General features: G+C 41.3%; 1 protein-coding gene and 1 pseudogene across 14 annotated transcripts in view; one reads left to right on the forward strand and one right to left on the reverse strand.

The window, feature by feature from the left end:
- Positions 1 to 22,048, reverse strand: part of Ptk2 (protein tyrosine kinase 2) — a 217,360-nt gene that overhangs the window by 90,994 nt on the left and 104,318 nt on the right. For all 14 annotated transcript variants that reach the window (XM_090339474.1, XM_090339469.1, XM_090339473.1 and 11 more), the window contains 4 exons: positions 21,031 to 21,085; positions 7,639 to 7,779; positions 6,584 to 6,661; positions 1,229 to 1,336 (listed from right to left, as the gene is read on the reverse strand). In XM_090339474.1, coding sequence (XP_090195600.1) covers positions 1,229 to 1,336; positions 6,584 to 6,661; positions 7,639 to 7,779; positions 21,031 to 21,085 — 382 coding nt within the window. The remainder of the gene's footprint in view (positions 1 to 1,228; positions 1,337 to 6,583; positions 6,662 to 7,638; positions 7,780 to 21,030; positions 21,086 to 22,048) is intronic.
- LOC150059294 (large ribosomal subunit protein uL24 pseudogene) lies at positions 10,410 to 10,900 on the forward strand (annotated as a pseudogene).

A 22,048-nucleotide genomic window follows, 5' to 3' on the forward strand; every position in this document is an offset into this window, starting at 1 on the left:
GCTAAATAGGTCACAAGACCCAATTTCAACAGAACAGGCTAGGTATGGTGGCACACACTTATCAAACCAGTTACAGTGGGAAGTGTAAACAGAATTACAGTCCAGGTGTGCAAGGCCAGGCACAAAGTGAGATCCTATCTCAAAACTAATTACACCAAGTGGGGGGAGCTGGCAGCCCTTGCCTGTAGTCCTAGCTATTTGGGAAGTTGAGAATGAGAGGGTCATAGATGGAGACCAGCCCTGGCAGAAAAATTTGTGAGACTCTTTCTCAGTCCATTTTGGGTGCAGTGGCATATACCAGTCATCCTGCACTATGTAGAGGGTTAATAGTGGGAGGGTTAAGATTCCCAGCCAGCCCAGGCAGATTAGTCTGGAGACTCCATTTCACAATTATGAAGTTAAACATGGTGGCACATGCCCGACATCACAGCAAAGACAAGAAGTCTGAAAAATCAATGGATCTGGGTCTAGGCATTAGTCTGGAGAGGGAGTAATACCTAATCTCAAAAACCAAAAAATGGAACTAGAGGCATAGATCCATAGTGCCTGCATAGCAAGCATGGGGCTCGGAATTCAAACTCAATGCTGCCAAAAATAATAACCAGAGCAAGATAAAGTAAATAAACATCAATGCCTGTGATCCTAGCTATTTGGGAGGCTTAGATCTGAAGATGCTGGTTCAAAGCCAGCCCCGGTACTAAAGTCCATGAGACTTATCTCCAACTAACCACAAGAAAACTAGAAGTGATTCATGGGGTAGGGTAGCTGAAGAGCTCAGGGACAGTACCCAGGCCCCCAAGTTCAAGACCCTTGATCAACAAAATGAAACAAAAAACAAAACAAAACAACAACAAAAACACAGCAAAAAAGGAGCTAGAGACATGGCTCAAGCAGTCTAGTATCTCTTTATCGAGTGTGACTCTTTTTTTTTTTTTTGCCAGTCCTGGGCTTGAGCTCAGGGCCTGAGCACTGTCCTTGGGCTTTCTCAAGGCTAGAGCTCTACCACTTGAGCCTCAACACCACTTCCGGCTTTTTTCTATGTATGTGGTACTGAGGAATTGAACCCGGGTCTTCATGCATGCTAGACAAGCACTCTACCACTAGGCCAAACTCCCAGCCCCTTGAGTGTGACTCTTAAATTAAATCCTAGGACTGGCTCCCCAAAGTATTATTTCTAAAATTTCAGCATTCTTCAGCGTCCCATTGGTGATATGTGGGATTCTCTTACCTCAGGTGCACCTGCAATTTTGAGCTGCAGCATTCCTTTTCTGTCCTTGTCTTCACTGTTTGAATACTGAATGGTCTGTACTTGGTTGAAGTCAGCCAGATGTGTAGGCTTTGGGAAGAAAAGATAGAATGCTTAGGTCACAGATAAATGCCTCATTTCACTGGTCCTGTTAGCTGTTTTGTGAAATTCCCGTTTCCAACATCCAGCCCATTCTCGTAAAGATATCCTGAGACTGGATTCTCCAAGCAAGCCACAGAGAAGCAGTTGAACAATCATGTCCTGGGCTTTTAAAGAGCTGCTTGGCAGAAATACAGCTCTCACAAAAGGAGGTATAGAGTGATGGAGGTAGAGAGAGAAAAGAAAAGGAAAGGGGTAGGGGATGGGGAAGGAAAAAGGGAAGACAGTGGATAGTCTATTCCCTTTTCTGCAGACTCTACATTGAGTGAGATTATTTCTGAAATTTACTAAAGTTCTGAAGTATGAAAGAAGTATCAAAAGGGAGATAGCAGGCTCCTTCTAAGCCAGGCATGGTGGCTCACACCTGTAATCCTAGGTATTCAGGAGGTTGAAATCTGAGGATCACAGTTTAAAGCCAGCATGGGCAGAAAAGTCCCTGTGAGACTCTTATTGATCACTCAAAAACTGCAAGTGGAGCTGTGACTCCAAGTGGTAGAGTGCTAGCCTTGAGCAAAAAAGCTCAAGGACAGTACCCAAGCCCTGAGTTCCAGTCCCATAACCACCACCACCACCACCACCACCACCAACAACAACAACAATGGACCCTTCCCACATAGACTGAATCTAAAGACACACACAAAAGAACTTTCTACAAGAGTCCCTTTTTTTTGTGTGGTCGGTTGTGGGGTTTGAACTCTGGGCCTGGGTGCTATCCCTGAGCTCTTCAGCCATGTTGGGCCACAGCACCACTTCCAGTTTCCTGGTGGTTAATTGAAGATAAGAGTCTCACAGACTTTCGTGCCCCAAGCTGGCTCTGAACCACGATCCTCAGTTTTCAGCCTCCTGAATAGCTAGGACTACAGGTGTGAGCCAATGGCATCCAGCAAGCATTACTTTTTTTTTTTTTTGCCAGTCCTAGCTCAGGGCCTGAACACTGTCGTTGGGATTTCTCAAGGCTAGAGCTCTACCACATGAGCCTTAGCACCACTTCCAGCTTTTTTCTATGTATGTGGTGCCGAGAAATCAAACCCGGATCTTCATGCATGCTAGGCGAGCACTCCCAGCCAAACTAGTTATGTTTTTCTATAAGAATTGTTTCCATTTTTTTCTTCTTAGAAAAGGATAAGAACTAAAGGAATGAGCTGGATCTGCCCTCAGAAAGTGGCTTCTCCCTGACACTCTCCCTTCACTTTCATAGGCATGCATGTTCTCTGGGCCTTCTGCAGCTCTCCAAGTGCTAGGCTCAACAGCCTAGGCCTCTGTGCACTTTCTTCTTCTGGTCTCCAGGCAGGCCATTTTACCCACTTGGGATGTATTCTTACTGTCTTGATCCCTTTTCACAGCTTCCCTTACTGGCGTCTCCCATACATGCACTATCAAGTAGAATTGTTACAGGGAGCCCTGAAATATACCTGTTGCTGGATGACTATATCTAGGCCAACAGAGTTGGCCCTGACATCTCCCTGGAACTCAGACACCTGCATAGTGGCCTACATGACACGATCATATTAGAAAATGACAAACCTAATAATCAAGATATGTTCTGCTACCAGGATTCCCCACTTTGGTAAAAAGCATTCAGAGGAGATGGTTAGTCCTTCTCAACCCTTTCCTTTTTTTTTTTTTTTTTTTGGCCAGTCTTGGGCCTGAGCTCAGGGCCTGAGCACTGTCCTTGGACTTTCTCAAGGCTAGAGCTCTGCCACTTGAGCCTCAGCACCACTTCTGGCTTTTTGCTATGTATGTGGTACCGAGGAATTGAACCCGGGTCTTCATGCATGCTAGGCAAGCACTTTAACCACTAGGCCAAACTCCCGGCCCCTCAACCCTTTTCTTTCTATAAAAGTTTTTTTTTAACTTTTATTTGTCTGGCACCAGGACTCCAACTTGGCATTTAATGCTTGCTTTCACTCATTGGCTGGCACTCTACAACCTAAGCCACATCTCCAACAGCTATTTCTTAATGTCCTTTTATCCTAAAATTAATATTAAAGATCATATTATCAACTAATATACAATTTCAAAACAATCTTTAGATGTTCATCAAAATACACTAAGAATGCTTTATAGTTGGGTATATGTTAATGATATTTTTTTTTCTTTTCTTTTTTCTTGCCAGTCCAGGCTTGAACTCAGAGCCTGAACACTGTCATTGGGCTGTTTTTTTGTTTTTGTTTTTGTTGTTGTTTTTTCTTTTTCTTTTTCTTTTTTTGCCAATCCTGGGCTTGAGCTTAGGGCCTAAGCACTATCCTTGGACTTTCTCAAGGCTAGAGCTCTACCACTTGAGCCTCAGAACCAGTTTGGAGTTGACCCAAACAAATCCTTGAGAATTTTATCTCAAAAAAGTTAGAAGTTCAGGCCGGGAGTTTGGCCTAATGGTTAAAGTGCTTGCCTAGCATGCATGAAGACCCGGGTTCGATTCCTCGGTAACACATACAGAGAAAAAAGCTGGAAGTGGTCTGAGGCTCAAGTGGAAGAGCTCTAGCCTTGAGAAAGTCCAAGGACAGTGCTCAGGCCCTGAGCTCAAAGCCCAGGACTAGCAAAAAAAAAAAAAAAAAAGAAAGAAGTTTTTTTTTTATTTCAATGTAGTCTAATATATTAAAATTTGCATTTAGTTAGCACTTTTTATGTCCTATTTACAGAATCTCCTAAGTTCAAACTCCAGAGTGGAGCAGTGGGAATGACTGTCCAAGCCAAAATTACAAAAATGTCCTCTTTCTTCTAAATTTCTTATCCCTTTCTCTTTGATATGCAGATATACATTGTATTTGTGGCTAAGTCACAGTGTGAGTTGAGGTAGAAGATGGGTGTGGGGTGGTGGTCAAAATACATCCTATGGGCCCGGACTGTAGCCTAGTGGTAGAGTGCTCGCCTAGCATGCAAGAAGCCCTGGGCTCAATTCTTTGGTACCACATACTCACAAAAAGCAGAAAGTGGAGCTGCAGTTCAAGTGGCAGAGTGCTAGGCATAAGCAAAAAGTGTTCAAAAACAGTGCCCAGGCCCTGAGTTCAAGTCCTATGACTGACCCTCTCCCCCCCCCCCAAAAATCCATCTTGTTCTCTTTGGTGACTCAAAAGCACTAACTGGAAGTAGATCAATGGTGCTAAAGTCAAGAAAGAAATAGCTGTGGGAGGGGAGTTCTGGAGTTCTTCAGGGATTCCGAGACTAGTCTACCTAAAATTAACAGACAATGTGAGATTTGAAGTATGAAGAAAAACATACTAAAACACTGCATATGTGAACAGACACGTTAACAAGAAAATTCAGAGGCAACTCAGAAATCACGTACATGCTCATATTCACTACATGTTTACATCAAATCAACTAAGTAACGAAAATCATGTCCTAGTTAAATAGAAGGACTGAAAGAATTAAGAGGGCATTGCTATCAGGTAGAGGGAAAGAGTAGTTTTAATACATCGCTTGTGACAATATAAATGTTTCTAGCCTTTCTGAGAAGCAACTTGGACCCTTTTTATAAAGACAATTTGAATTTATTCTGCAGTTGCATCCCTACATATCTCTTCCAACAGAAAAAAAAGAAAAAAGGAATATCACACAGACATATGTAAGAAAATGCTGACTGCATCACTGTCTTAGTGTAGAAACCTGAAAGCATAGAGAATGATCCCGTTCAATCCCAGGTGGCCAACCAGAGGGAGAAGGGGCCATTCAGGGGGTCTTGAAGGGGCCTCTACCAGCTTCACACAGGCAATGAGCAAGAAATAAGACATGCAAATCAAGATCAATTAACAGACAAGAGTGTGAAGAAATCACACAAATGTTGCTGGGCCATTTATATTGAGCATGGATGGGGCAGGGGCCAGCGACGTTAAAGAAGATGGAAGGAGGAGGAGGTTAGTTAAAGCCAAGCAAAGTGGGAATGGAAACCCAAGTGTGCACATGGAAAAGCAGGTATTAAAAAAAAAAGATAATGCTTGGTCATATTTATTCAAAATTGTATATAGATAATATAAATCAGAAAGTTAAATGGAAAAGCATACCTGCTAGTATAAGCCTGGGAAAGAGCTCTCTCAAATTAGTGCTCCCTGAGCACTTGTGCAAGCAGCAGTATTTTTAGCATCAACACATGGCATGCTATATTCCATACTTTCTGTGCATTCCTGACTATAAGCTACATTAAAGAAAGGGCTGCTGTCTGCTTTGTCTTTTGCTGTACTGCATGCCTCTGGATAGGGCCTGGAACAAGAAGTTGCTCAGCAATCTTTATGCAGCAAGCATAAAACAGGACATTTTGGGAGAATGCCAGCATTTTCAAGAAAGAACAGTAGAGGAAGCCTGCAAGTTGGACTGGCTGCTGGGGACAAGGCATTTTCCTCTGTAATGACAGTCAGGATTTTGAGGATTTTGAATTGGATGAAGGTAATTTTTTTCCTCTGAAAATAGTATCAGGGGGCTGTTTCAAAGGCTAGAATACCATTACACATATACTGAAATTGCACACAGAACATAGTAAAAACTATACTTAAAGCTGGGAAAATAGTTTGCTCTGGGTTCAATGCCTCGGCACTGCAAATACGTATGTATGTATGCATGTATGAATGTATATGTGTACATATATACATATACATATATATCTCATTTAAAATCATAAAAATAAACAGAATCACTCAAACTGGACTAGCCTCTGGCCTCACTAACATATAAACAAGAATTGCATGATTCATTTCTTTTTAAAACTATTTTTTTTAATTTCAATGCACATGCTTCATTTCTTCCCAAGACTAAGAAATTCTGAAGAATCTTTAAGTCAGTCTCCAGGTATCCTTCCAACTCACAAGCCCTAAATAAGAAAGAAGCACTACGCAACAAGAAGGGATATCTAGAGAATTATATCTTTCAAGAGGAGTATCCCCTTGCTCTGATGATTCTACCACCAGCAAGTTTAGGAGCCATCACACCAGTGGCTCACACCTGTAATCCAAGCTACTTAGGAGGCTGAGATCTGAGGATCTCGGTTCAAAGCCTGGGTAAGATTGTCCATGAGACTCTTATCTCCAATTAACTGCCAGAAAATTTGAAGTGGGGCTGTGGCTCAAGTGGTAGAAGAGTGTTAGCTTTGAGATGAAGAGTTGAGGGACAGTGCCCAGGATCAAAGTTCAAGCCCCATGATTGACAACAATAAATAAATAAAAAGACCCATCACAAGAGCAGACTTACATTGCAGCCCTTGTCTGTCAGGTAGCTGATCCCTTCTTCTGGGCCAATTGCCAGTTCCACTGAAATAATCCAGCTTGACTTTGGAAGGCCAAACAGGTGAAGATCATGCAGGAAATGGAAAAGGGGGGGGGGGGAGACTTTATATCAAGAGCTATGGAGATATTAAAAGAACAAAGCACTTCAGGGATGAGGTGTTACTATTACTAACCAAGTAAGATTGCCTAGACAGAGATATACTAATGTCATTTCAGCACATTGTATACCCTTAGAAAGCCACTTCGTAGAAATGCACTGAATAACAACTGGAATTAAAAAACAACACAAAACCAAACAACACAAAACCAAACCACAGCTATACTTATAAATATAGGCATGGTATTTTAAAAGGTTTATTCTCATGTTAATATATTTTTTGTACTTTCTCCACCATAAAGTAACCAACAAGTATTTATCTCTCTTAAAAGAATGATACATGCATTTTCTTAGCCAGGCATCAAGGGCTTAACACCTGTAATCCTAGCTATTCAGGAGACTGAGATCTAGAATCATAGTTTGAAGCCAGTTTCAGCAGGAAAAGTCCCTGAGACTCTTCTCTCCAACTGACCAGCCAGAAGTTCAGCTGTGGCTCAAATGGCAAAGCCACAAAGCAAAAAAGCTCAGAGACAGTGCCCAGGCCCTAAGTTTATTAAGCCACAGACACAGGGCTGGTGCAAAAAATAATTTTTTTTATTAAAGCATTTATTAACATTGATTTTTACATCATATTTCAAGTGTCATGTTTAACAAACAAGTATTTAAGAAGGGAATCTCTATATACAATCACTGGCACTTAGATTTTAGAACATAAAATTAAGCATTCATCTATGTAATAAAACATTATGTCAATAGAGTATATAGCCCATCATAGATTTTTACATCTATGTAGTTATGTTTATATCTCTAAGACCATGTCTATAACACTGGGAATAATAATTTTAACCAGAAATTTTGGTACACATGGGTAAGAAAAAGTAGAAGAAAACAAACTAGGGCCATCTCCATGCTTCCATACTTACCCCAAGAGCACACTTGAAACACTCTTTGTCATATCGATATACAGGAGAAAGGATCTCAAAGAATTTCAGAATACTTTCTTCTCTATTAAGATTGGCAAACTGTCTAAATGTTTGTTGTATCAGTTTTCTTAATGTTTTGGCCTGCATGATAAAATTACAAAAAAGAAAAGACTTTTTAGAGTTAGCTAATATCAAAAGTCACAGCAATAACTACAAGGCATTTTTCTTACCCACTGCTTACTTAATATTACCTACCATTTGTATTACTAAAACTATATTTCTCTAGTAATTTATCAATGTTGTATTAATTAAAATTGAGGTAAATATACATAACAAAATTTACCATTTCAACCACTTCTAGGTATATAGTTCAGCAGTACAGAGTATTATTTCAACAGAACCTTGTTAAAGCAATAATCTGCATTTACAACAAATGGTTCTAAGTCAGTCATTAACCATGTGCCATAGATGTACATAGTGCAGAAGGCCAAACGCATAGTTTCTCACAGGATGTACTCTCAAGGGACAAACTGACATGCCTCTTCGAAGACAGCAAGAATCATAAACTTCAAAAAGTACAACCTCTGACCTAGAAAGTAAAAGCCCAGGACTTTAGGCTACAGAAATGACAGAAGATATGTACAGGTATTCAGCAACAAGAAGACTCACTGAAGAACCATATTCAGGATTATATGATGCATTCAAACCAGGGTATCTATTTCTCAATTGATATGATACAGCTTAAAAACTATTTTGTGGGACTAATTAACTGATCTTACAGTCCCTATCTTACTGCTGAACAAGAGGGATGATATAGCAGTCTGTGTGTAGGACCAGATGTAGTAAGGAGAACATACAATGGGCTTCTTGCAGACATCTGGGAATGGTGAGTGCTTAGTATATACACGATAGGGAGAAACAATTATGAATCTGTAGTGAATTATCAGTAGCCTGCTTGTGCGCGCATGTGAGTGAGTGTGTGTGTGTGTGTTTTCCTGGAGCTTAAACTCAGGGCCTGGGTGCTGGATACTGTCCTTGAGCTTTTTTTGTTCAAAGCTAAAGAGCTGTACCGTTTGAGCTACAGCCCCACTTCTGGATTCTTGTCCTGTCTGGCTTCAAGATATGATCCTCAGATCTCAGCTTCCTGAGTAGCTAGGATTACAGGTGCGAGCCTCCACTCCTCTTTTGCTCATTTGAGTGTTGTGTTTTCACATATAAACACTTGCATGGACAAACAAATGCTCCTAGACTGCAAGCCTCAGGTGGGTGTGCAGGGATGAGGCAGCTGTGGAGGCCAGCAGGTAATGAGCATGTGGGAAGGTCAAGGGATGCAGTATGAACTCCAACCATGCCCTGCTTATGAGAAGTCCTTAGGCAGCTTGGAACAGTGGAGTGACATTATCTGACTTAAGCGTTTTGACTACATGTTTTGTGTTGGTCCTGGGGCTTGAACTCATGGTCTGGGCAATTTCCTAAGCTTTTTCACTCAAGGCTAGCACTCTACCACTAGAGACATGGCTCCACTTGTGGACATTTCTGCTCAAGCTGGCTTCAAATTACAACCCTCAGATCTCAGCCGCCTGAGGAGCTAGAATTACAGGAATGAGCCATCTATGACTTAAGTTTTCTTTTCTTTTTTTCTTTTGCCAGTCTTGGGGCTTGAATTCAGAGCCTGAGTGCTGTCCTTGGGTTTTCTGAAGGCTAGCTCTACCACTTGAGCCACAGGACCATTTCAGGCTTTTTTCTACGTATGTGGTACCAAGGAATCGAACCCGTGTCTTCATGCATGCTAAGCAAGCACTCTACCACCAGGCCAAACTCCCAGCCTGACTTAAATTTTAGTAGAGATGTTGTATTGCCAACAACAGGAGAGATTAAGAGGCTCACCAACAAGCCAGGTAGGAAGTGACAGTTGGCACAAACTCATTAGTAGAAAGGCAGTGAGAAGTGGTCAGACTCTCGTTTCACTTTGAAAAGAGAACTAAGAGGAGATGCTGTTATATAAAAACTGCCAATGAATGACATGGTGGAAAAAAAAAAAACGGAACAGTAGGCTGAAAAGTGGGGAGGTAGGGAAAGTAAAAGGATTATCAGACATCAAAGAGAAGCTTTCATCCAGTATGGTCATGGGTGATGATTTGTTGGAATGACTAAGAAATCCTGGAGACACGAAGGATTACCACACCTGAGAGATGGGAATATAGGAGTTGTGGTCAGAATAAAGGAGTGACTGAAATCAGAGTGGAAGATATAGCAGAGAGGAAGATACATGGAAGATATATGGAACGTGTGCCTTTAGTTACTAAGGGGAGGATATTGCATGGCTTCTAGAGACATATGACCTGTGTTCTCAATACATGCCTCTAGAACACTGATTACATGACTCTAAGACACAAATCCACTCTTGTGGACTGATGCAAGAATGAAAGAGGAAGGCTAATCAAAATAACTGCAACAGACCAAGTAAAAGGCCTAAGTAATCAACTGAGTTATATATTGATAGCACCTGCAAATTAGGTAGACCAGTGAGAGAGTCACAGCCAGGTAGGCTGGTCAACAGCTGGTTTAACCATTTTAACCACGGCTTAACCATGGCTGGGGTTTTGATGGGAGTACTGCAAAGGGCCAGAACTGGAGAATTAAAGCTCTTACAAAAAGGATAACTTAATAGCTTTAGATCAGACTCTGATGTGAATGGGGTCTAAGTAGGGTTCAACTATAAAATGCATAGGATACTCTATTAAGAAAAGGCTGAGACCCCTTTTCGGCCATCGCTGAAGCAGGAGCAGCCAAAATGAAGTTCAATCCCTTTGTCACCTCTGACCGAAGCAAGAACAGGAAAAGGCATTTCAATGCACCCTCCCACATTCGCAGGAAGATTATGTCTTCCCCTCTTTCCAAAGAGCTGAGACAAAAGTACAACGTCCGGTCTATGCCCATCCGAAAGGATGATGAGGTGCAGGTTGTACGAGGGCACTATAAAGGTCAGCAGATCGGCAAAGTAGTGCAGGTTTACAGGATGAAGTATGTCATCTACGTCGAACGGGTACAGCGGGAAAAGGCCAATGGCACCACTGTCCACGTGGGCATTCACCCCAGCAAGGTGGTTATTACCAGGCTGAAACTGGACAAAGACCACAAAAAGATCCTGGAACGGAAAGCCAAATCCCACCAAGTAGGAAAGGAAAAGGGCAAATACAAGGAAGAAACAATTGAGAAGATGCAGGAATGAAGTAACCTTATATACCTTTCATTAAAAAAAAAAACTTAAGTGAAAAAAAAAAAAAAGAAAAGGCTGAGAATCCAAGAACTAGTCATTAACCAAGACACTGAAAACATCATACTCTTGTCACAGGCTGGGTCTTACTGCATTTAATAATTGTTCCACCTCATGGGGCCAGGAGTTTGGCCTAGTGGTAGAGTGCTTGCCTAATATGCATGAGGGTTTGATTCCTCGGAATCATGGGTTTGATTCCTCGGAACCACATATATAGAAAAAAGCCGGAAGTGGTCCAAGGATAAAGTTCAGGCCCTAAGCTCAAGCCAAGGACTGGCAAAAACAAACACACAAACAAATAATTGTTACACCTCTAGGCTTTACAATCACTTGCTAAATCCACCTACCCACATCTGACTGTCTACCAGTAAAGAACACTATGAATGGGCCACCATGAATGGGCCACAAGTTAGGCCTAGTGGTAGAGTGCTTGCCTAATGCACAAAGACCGGGTTTGATTCCTTGATATCACATACACAGAAAAGGCCAGAGTGGTGGTGTAGCTCAAGTGGTAGAGCTCTAGCCTTGAGAAAGTGCAAAGACAGTCCTTAGGTCCTGAGTTCAAGCCCCAGGACTGGCAAAAAAATAAAAATTTAAAAAAAGAATAACATGAATGTGGAGATTTTAATAATATCTTTAGTTGTCCTTTAAGACAGTTTTCTCATCATAACTGAACAATACTATGTTTTGGAGCTTGCTGAATAGAAGCAATAAGAAATAGGTCCACTCCACTTGGGCCCAGAACAAATGCACTAGGGAGCTTCTACTCCATGCTTTCGCATTTGGCATATATTGAAGAACTGAGCATATACTGTTCTCTAGAATCTCAGAGCAGCAGAAGAAAGAGCTCTGTGGTCTCTATTCATAGTGGCAGGAAGCCACTATGTTAATGGTGTGGGTGCACTGTTGGATGGCATTGATTTAAACACAAAATGGTACCTGGAAAGTCATCTCCAGACCTTCCAGACATGAACTCCATGTCTCCATAGTGATCCCTGCCAAGCAGATACTGTTTTTCCTAGGTTGGTAAGCAGAGACTTAGAAAGGTTAGGGCAGCAGACCTGGATGTGAAGTCTTTCCATAGGCTTTGTGACAAGCACAAGCACTGCCTTCTCTAAGATGCTCTCTAAATTGCACCAGAAATGACTGTCATATTCTACAGTCTCATCTCACTCTTGAGAAGGTAGATGAGCTTGTAGGTAAGATCTTTATGGGCAGGAGATAGCCTTGTTATCTCACTCCCCCTTGAGAAGGCACTTGACAGCTGAAACGCGACTACATGTGTATTCACAGGGAGGTACCTCCTCTATCAAAACCAGACTCTGGTGATCTATGGCCAAATGAATGAGGAATATCTAGCTCTACATTACAATGGACACTTTACTTTTCAGAATGCTGGCTTGTTCACACAACAGGCTGCCTCACCAGGCTGATATTTTGGTGGTAAGCAACATCTCCATCAGCAAGTAGAAGACAAGTCCAGCAGAGGCCCTGTGTACTTGATTGTGCCTTTCATCCTTGTGTGATGCTATAGATTATAATACAGTAGCAGACGCAGAAGGCAGGTCAGAAACTCAAACTATAAACAATTCATTTTTTTTTTTGCTTTGTATCTAATTTCTTACTAGTTTCTTGTTTATAAATTATTGGTAATAACACCAAACATATCCTAACAGCCATTCAATACCCTTAAAAATTCACTGTCCTCCATATGATGAGTGTACTGTTTATCAAAATGAATACTAAGAAGTGGAATTAGATTTGGGAGGGGAAAGCACAGGAATGAAGAAAAGGTGAGGACATGTAATCATTATATTCAATGTATCTTATGCAAACACTGAACACTGTAACTTCTGAGAACAGGGATGGGAGCAGGAAATGGGGAAGGCCAATGGAAGGGATGACATGCATTAAGAAGCACTGTACTCATAACACAATGGGTAGAACTGTAAGTTCTCTGTACAAGTACTTAGTAGGACAAAAATCTTTTTAAAATAAATTACTAGATTACTAGATTAGACTAGACTACCCTATGACATAATAGGGATAGAAGTTGAGGAGGAACGAGAATCTCTCCTTGATCTCCAGACTTGTTTACCTGTTTGATACCAGACAGTCCCACCAGAATTCCCCACACATTTACATGCTAACATGCTATCAAAACTGTCCAGTGAAATGCTCCTCAGGGGACCTGGGCACTCACTACACCTAACCCAGGTGGCACTCTATCATGTTCAGCTCTCTCTTTTTACATGCACCCCCTCCTGATCACCATTTCCCTGTAAAACATCCAACTCAGTGTCTGTGTAGCTAAACAGATAGAACCCTGCTCTAGTCATGCTCTAGATTCCACAACCTGCCTCTTGACCCCATCACCAGTGGGCACTTCTCAATCCACCTATTCATAACAGCTAGGTCCTGCTAAAATGTTCTACTCTCAGCCTTCAAATACAGCCTAACAACTATTTCCCTTATATTTTAAATATCTAACTATCTATCCATCCATCCATCCATCCATCCATCCACCCGCCCACCCACCCACCAAACCGCCCATCCATCCATCCATCCATGGGATCCATCCAACCATCCATCCATCAGCTCATCTTTTGTATCAGTCCTGGGGCTTCAACTCAGGGCCTGGGCTGTGTTCCTGACCTTTTTGCTCACTTGAACCACATCTTCACTTCCAGCTTTTTTGGTATTTCAGTGGAGGTAAGAGTCTCATAAGCCGGGCTCTGGTGGCTCACACGTGTAATCCTAGCTACTCAGGAGGCTGAGGTCTAAGGATCACGGGTCAAAGCCAGTCTAGGCATGAAAGTCTATGAGACTCTTATCTCTAATTAACCACCAGAAAACTGGAAGTGGTGCTGTGGCTCAAGTGGTAGAAAGCTAGCCTTCAGCTGAAGAGCTCAGGGATAGCGCCCACGCCAAGTTCAAGCCCCACGACTGTGGGGGAGGGAAAAGAAGTCTCACAGACTTTCCTGCCTGGCTGTCCTTGATGGTGATCCTCAAATCTCAGCCTCTAAGTAGCTAGGACCACAGGCAGGAGCCACCAGCACTCTGATGTGTCTTTTAAATTAGGACGTCAGTATGTCACTCTGGGAAAGTGTTTTCTAATGAATAAAAATATATCAAGTTGTGAGCTGGGCACTGGTAGTTCACACCTGTAATCTTAGGTACTCAGAAGGCTAAGATCTGTGGATCATGGTTCAAAGCCAACCTGGGCAGGAAAGTCTTGTATAAAGATTCTTATATCCATTTGATTACCAGAAAACTGGAAATGGCACTATGGCTCAAAGTGGTAGAGTGCTAGCCTTGAGACAGAGAGCTCAGGGACAGTGCCCATCACTACATATATATGGCTATGTACCAAGTCCTTGACAGCAGAAACTTAAGATAACAGTTCTGGCCAAAATGAGTATATTTGGTTTGGTCATCTTTCTCCATCTAAAACAAAAGTTTGGAAATACAATGTCTATGGTAGCACAGAAATAAACTGCTCCATTAAATACATCAGCTCTTTCCTAATTTCTCAATGAAAAAAGAAATTAAGCCAGGCATGAGCCTCCGGAGCCTCATGCCTATAATCCTAATTAGGAGGCTGAGATCTGAGGATCAAGGTTCAAAGCCAGTTTGGGCACAAAAAGACCAGAGACTCTTATCTCCAATTAACCTCCATAAAACAGGAAGTGGGGTTTGGTCCAAGGGCAGGGCAGTAGCCTTGAGCTGAAGAGCTCAGGGCCAACACCCAGGCCCAGGGGTAGGGTGGTAGCCTTGAGCTGAAGAGCTCAGGGACAGCACGCAGGCTGAGTTCAAGCCATAGGACCCACAAAAAAAAATTAATATAATTAACCTTCCAAGGGTACTTGACACTAATCCATGCACTTCTATAACTGGAAGGGGCAACAAGACTTTACTACAGTGTACTTCAACACCTGTTGAAGTACAGATTTAGGAAACAAGTCATTGATTTAGCACATTATTCAATTTTAAACCAACTGAGTAAGAATCAGTAAGAATGTGATGTTTCTTCAAATGAAGTTGTATTATCAGAGTGAATGAATCATCAGACTGCTGCTAGTCAGTTACATTAAACAAATAACTATTCATCACTCTAATGATTATCAGATGTCAGCAACAACAAATTCCTGGGCCTCCTTGGATGAAAATGTTAACTTTTCATAACTAAGAGACCGAGAATAAGTTAAGAAATCATTATCCCCTACCTCCACTTAATATGGACCTATTAGCAGTATATGTGGAGTACTCCTCCCCTCTCATTTACAGGGTTCACTCCACAGCAAGTGACTCAAGCAGAGGCCAGTGTTTGCTCTGAACACAGGCGCCATTAAGGTTCTGGGCCCCCATACCATAGATACCAGGAACACCCTGTACAAGATTAATTATACCAAGCAGTCCATTCCAGTTGATCACAGGTATGAATATGATAGCTCTTTTTCACATTTGTGTCTCTGCTCTCATTTACTTATTTGTTTGTTTGTATATATGTATGTTTGTACACATGGTGGCACTCTGCCACTTGAGCCACATCTCCACTTTCAGTTTTTTGGGGTGGTTAATTGGAGATAAGTCTCACAAACTTTCCTGCATGGGCTGGCTTTGAACTAAAATCTCCAGATCTCAGTCCCCTGAATAGCTAGGATTAGTCAGGTAAGTTAGTTACTTTAAAAATTCCTGACAGGACTCTAGAAAATGATATCCATTTATTGCCTGAAAAGTAAATAGAAGGCTAGTAGTGTACCACAGGGCTGCTTGAACAGAAAAAAATAAGGGGATAGTGCCAAGACCCTGAGATCCAGACCCAGTACTGACACAATAAAAAACAAAACAAAAAACAAAATCTGGCTGCTATAACTTGCTATCTAATTTTAGTAGTATGATCCAGCTGCCAAGATGGTCCTGCCTATCATACAGTGGCTTGCCTACGACAATCAGGATGCTAGAACTGCTACAGCATGACTCAGTGAGCCAGACTTGATCTTCACTAGTGACCTGTACAGGTCCTATCCAAACCCCACAAGTATACATACAATTTATTTCCTCAGCCACCTTCAACTGGACAGCCCCTTGGTCCCTTGGTCTTAACCTTCAAGCTTTTGATGTAATAAGATTTGGATATTAGGAATATAGAATTTTTTTTTTTTTGGCCAGTCCTGGGCTTGAGCTCAGGACCTGAGCACTGTCCTTGGACTTTCTCAAAGCTAGAGCTCTACCACTTGAGCCTCAGCACCACTTCCAGCTTTTTTCTATGTATGTGGTACCGAAGAATCGAATCTGGGTCTTCGTGCATGCTAGGCAAGCACTCTACCACCTAGGCCAAACTCCTGGCCCCAGGAGTATAGTATTTTAAAGGTATGTCTCTGAACTACTATTATTAGGGCCAAAAATTTACAGTATCTTGCAATTAGTAACTGAGGCACGTACTTACATAGGATCTGTTTTGGGGACCTACCATGGCTAATTCAAGCTCCACTCATTATAATAAACCTTTTAAAAGTCAATATGAATGTTAACTACCAAATCCCTCTCAACATTTTTAGGGGGAAAAAAGGCAAATAAAATAAATGACCTTTGGGGAAACATATGTAAACATAATATTTATGAAAAAGCAAGTATCAATTGTCCTAACCATTCTATAAGAAATAAATTCCAGAAGAAACAAGAAACCAGGTCTGAGCTTGTTAGCTGGAGTTTCATAGGCAAAATTTTTGAAGAGGTTGAACAATATCTAATTAGTATTGCAGTTGTTAAAACTTTGTGGGTACATCTTACATCAATACTGTGTTCCACAAAACCTTTACCGCAATCAGTGTTATGTTGAAAGACTTTATGTAGAAGATGATGAAAACTTTAAGGATACGAACTCCAGACTAAGTGATGTAAAAGGTCAAATTTGGCATATGAAGTTATAATAGTTCCTTACTATTTAAAAGGCCATGTGGGTGAAACCAAAAGAGGATATACTTAGGAGAGAAACAAAAAGGTACAATGCCCATGTGCCTCTTTATAATTATATAAAATATATATCAAACAACTCCCAAATTATGGAAACAAGAGGTCTCTTCTTTCCCCCTTAATTTTGTTGATTCGATATTCCTTATGTATAGTGTATTTGTGTGTGTCTAGAGGGGAAAATGGTAAAAAAAAAAAAATGCAGCCATGGAGCTCACAGGACACTGATGAAAGTGAACTATATAAGTTGTGGGTGGAGATGGGAGAGAGGGACTGGCAGAGAGGGAGGGAAGGAATGATACTGTATCAAAGGAAATTACCTAACTCATAATTGTAATCTCTCTGTGCATCACGTTTATAATAACTAAATAACTTTTTTTTTTTGCTAGTCCTGGGGCTTGAACTCGGGGCTACACTCCTAGCTCCTAAATAACTTTTAAAAAGGGCATGTGGGAAAACAGCTCTAAGAACCTCATATATGAGCTACTCCATGAATGTATCAATCTGTACTAACAATAGCTAAAAAACCAATTGTATTTACATGAAAATCAGAGTAACAACAATTCTGAAAAAGCCCAGCTGAACTTTTTTGAAATTTCCCAAGTCCCAAAGCTGTGCAGACACCTAAAGGACAGCACACTTCTCTAGCGTTCAACTTTACTATCTTCTTGGTATCTTTCTTAATTTAACCCTACCTCTATACCTTTTCTCACCTTTTAACCGCTCTTTCTTCATCTTTCACGTTGCTGTTAAGCATTTTCATTCTTCATTTTTTTAAGATTTACCAACTATTTTTATATGCAGACTCAAATCTAGCATGCAGTGTAGAGAATGCCACAGACAGTACCTTGCCCTCTTAGACCTTAAAATACAGTGGGAATGGGAAAATGCAACAAGTAAATATAACCCAAGTACAAACAGATAGTAAAAGCAACACTTATGATAACAAGGAGAAGCCAGGTGCCTGTGGCTCACGCCTGTAATCCTAGCTACTCAGGAGGCTGAGATCTGAGGATCGTAGCTTGAAGCCAGCCCAGGCAGGAAAATCCATGACTCACATCTCCAATAGACTACTCAGAAAAGGCCAAAAATGTTGCTGTGGTTCAAGAAGTAGAGCATTAGCCCTGGGCAAAAGCAGCTCTGGGACAGTGCCCAGACCCTGAGGACAAGTTGGCAGGAGGCAGTGGAAGTAGAAGGGGAAGAATTCTAGGGTAGAAATGCAATCAGCAAGACTGTGAAAGCGAACTCTGGAGCTGAGAAGAATCTGGCATGGAGAATAGTGCTGGGACTCCATTGAACCTCCATGCTTATACTGCATAGCTGTGACCAGTACCCATACTTCCCTGCTTCATGTATATCTATAAAGATCAGTTATACTTCTGCAATAGCTATGTCAGTATATACAAATTTTCTGAAGCCTGGCACAGTGGCTTACCTATAATCCTAGTTACTTGGGAGACTGAGATCCAAGGATCAGAGTTCAAAGCCAGCCTGGGCACTGAAGTCTGTGAGACTTTTTACCTCCAATTAACCACTAGAAAACCGAAAGAGGTGTTGCGGCTCAACATAGTAGAATTCTAGACTTGAGCTGAAGAGCTCAGAGACAGCACCCAGGGACAGAGTTCAAGCCCCATGACCAATCAAAAAAAAAATAATAATAAAATTAAAAAAATAAAAATCTGCAGAGCACTTAAGTAATTCAGAGGCCACCAAAGGTCTCATTGAGAAGCCCTGAATAATACTAATGTGATAGAACCAGTCACTGAACATTGTGTAGAGCACTCTTCTATCCAATGGTAATGTGAAATCACTCAAGCTCCAGCTTGCCCTTTATAGGTCTCCTCGACACACTCCTTCAACCGGCAGAGGCCACTCTCTCATTCCAGGGTCTTTATACAATGCCTCAGTTCTCACATCAGAGGTATTCTAGTCAAGTCTGAGTCCCATTCTATCAATTCTAGGACTGTGGCCAGCTTGCACCTGTCAAACCTAGGGAGCACAACTGTTATTCTCTCCTATCTGTGAGTATTTTGGACTTCACCTCAGGCCCTTTCACCATGCCAAACCTCACTTAAAAGCTCTTCCCTAACTGACAGCACCAACTCACTGAGGGTTCTAGTCTGTGCAACTTGAAGATGCAGATAGTATGTATATTCTCAGACTCTCCTATACTGAAGGAGTAGGCTCTGTAGCAGAGGGACTCTGGAAGAGCTGTAAACCTCAGCTCCAGCATGTCACTAATGGGACTGAAACTCAAACGAGTATTTCAAATGTAGAGTAATACTCTTACAAAAGAACCTGGGACATTGAGAAGAAGATACATTCCCTCTAATGTTCTTATATGCACATCTGGCTGCAGTCTCCCAGTGGCAGAATAAGGAAGGGATACATGCTGCCATTGTTCAGGCTCATGTTGGGGAAGGAACTAAACTGGACTTCAGACTAGCAGGTACTAGGTCTAGACACAAGGCTGTCACAGAATACAGTCGATATTTCATCAATGCTGTGATCTAGTGAAAGCATAGATTTGGTGTGCTCAGAACAGTGATGATCACAATCAGAGGAAAATTCTGAACTGTGCCACAGATCCTATGTGGGTAGTCCTGGTTGTGTGTTACAAAGTATGACCCTTGGCCTTCCGCTGTAGGTGGAAATGGGGTGCTGCTATCCTCCCAGTGCTAGATTGGCCTGATATGCTCATCTTATATTCATGGCTCTGAGTAGGAGAAGAACAGAGGTTTTCCCAAGTCACTTATAGGAAAAGTGTCCACATGGTAGAATCAAAAGAAGATAGAACTTCAGATTACATGAATATACACGCAACGAATACACACAGAATATGACGACAACATGCTGGGCGCAGTGGCTCATGCCTGTAATCTTAGCTACACAGGAGGCTGAGATCTGAGGATCAAGGTTCAAAGCCAGCCCAAGCACAAAAGGACCTGAGACTCTTATCTCCAATTAAACTCTAGAAAATGGGAGATGAGGCTTAGCTCAATGGTAGGGCAGTAACCTTGACCTGAAGAGGTCAGGGACAATACCCAGGCCCAGGGATAGGGTGGTAGCCTTAAGCTGAAGAGATCAGGGACAGCACCCAGGCTGAGTTCAAGCCCCATAAACCACCAAAAAAAATTTAAAATTTTTTAAAAATACAATAACAGGCTCACATACAGAATACACAATACACAGAGTGCATTAATATGCCCAGAATTATACCACTATGCACACATACAAAATACACGGATATAGACACACAATGTTTTTATATGAACATACACATATAGAAAACACTAAAATACGTACACAAATGCACTGATATGAATGCCCACAGAACACACTGGTAAGCACACACAGAATGCATTGACATGCAAACAAAAACAAAATGCACTGAAATGTGAATACATACAGAATACATTATTATGTACTCTTACAGAATGCACTGTTATGCACATATAGAATATGCCGTTATGCACAGAGATCAGTGTCCTGCTGTATCATACCAAACACATACACACAGAATGTACTTCCATATTCACATGAATATATTGGTACAAAATTTATGATACAAATGATCCCACCACAATTTTTTTGGCAGGGTTAGTCAGAACCTTGTTCTTGTTAGGCAATCATGCTTACCACTTCTGTTATATCCCTAGTCCTTGTGCTATTTGCTGACTTTACCCCTGCTTCCCAGAGAGCCACCATGCTCAGTTTGTTATTTGAGATAGTCTTGATCATTTTTAATGAGTGTGGCTTCAGATCACAATTCTCCAATCTGTCTTCTGAATAGCTACACTATGGGTATATGCCACTGTGCCTGGCCCCATCACAATTTTTTTAGATATGACTCCTTTTTTTTTCTGTGTATCAATGCATGTGAGACTTAAAAGTCACCTAGGTGACAGGGACAGGACATGAAGGAAAATCCATTTTCATTTGTACTTATGGTTTTGTGGGAGAAAGCGGACTCTATAAAAATCAACTTACCATTAACATGATTAAAATAACTGCCAGCTTTTAACATTATAGTTTTTACATGTAAGGGAGAAAATGGTATCATTTTACTTTCTCAAAGCAACTTATCATTGGAGAAAAGGTATTGGCATAATTTCATTTATGATAAAGGAGACTCAAATTACCTTGACAGATTCCAGTAAACTCTTAGGAAAAAATCGCTTTAAGCCAACATCTTTTCTGAAATATAAAAAGAAGCATATTAACAAATAACACGACCAAATCAATTAATGACATACTTGCAAAAACATGAAAGCACTTTAAATTATTTATCCTCCTACTGTCTACTCAGGAAGGATACAAGTAAAATAAATATCTAATTTACCAATAGGTGTGAGAAGATACTTTTAAGCTATGTACAAAAAAAAGAACATAAGTGGAAACCTTTACTTTTCTTCACTCTTTTTGATGGAAAACCTTTCTAAAACATTAAATTTTTGTAAATAACAATGTGTAACACAACACATAAATTAGATTCAACTGGGCAATACTGGATTTTTAAAGAAAGCATTTGGCCTGATTAAAAGAGATAAGAGCCACTGGCTCATATCTGTAATCCTAGCTATTCACAGGCTGAGGCTGAAATCTGAGGATTGAGGGTCAAAGCCAACCCTGGCACAAAAAGTCCAATTAATCTCCAATTAATTGCCAGAAAACTAGAAGTGGCACTGTGGCTTCAGGCTTGAGCTGAAAAGCTCAGGGACAGCGCCCAGGCCCAGAGTTCAAGCCCCATGACTGACCAAAAGAGAGTGGGGGTAAAGGGGGAGACAGTCAGGGTATATTCTGGAATTTTAAAAATTAAATATGATCAATTTCCTAAGCCAAGCAATAAAACCAAATTTCCCATCATTATTAAGAGCATGAGTCTGGGTGTGGTGGTTCACGCCTGTAATCCTAGCTACTTAGGAGGCTGGGATCTGAGGATCACAGTGCAAAGTCAGCCCCGGCACAAAAGTCTGTGAGACTCTTATCTCCAATTTACCACTAGAAAACTGGAAGTGGGGCTGTGGCTCAAGTGGTAGGGTGGTAGCCTTGAGCAAAAGAGCTCAGGGACAGCGCCCAGACTCAAGAGTTCAAGCCCTATGAGCCCCCACACACACACCCCAAAAAAGGCAAAGAATGGCTTATGGTTGCTTTTCTCTG

This window comes from Megascapheus bottae, chromosome 9 (genome assembly GCF_031878675.1).
Source record: "Megascapheus bottae isolate mThoBot1 chromosome 9, mThoBot2.hap1, whole genome shotgun sequence".
NCBI classification, from domain to species: domain Eukaryota; kingdom Metazoa; phylum Chordata; class Mammalia; order Rodentia; family Geomyidae; genus Megascapheus; species Megascapheus bottae.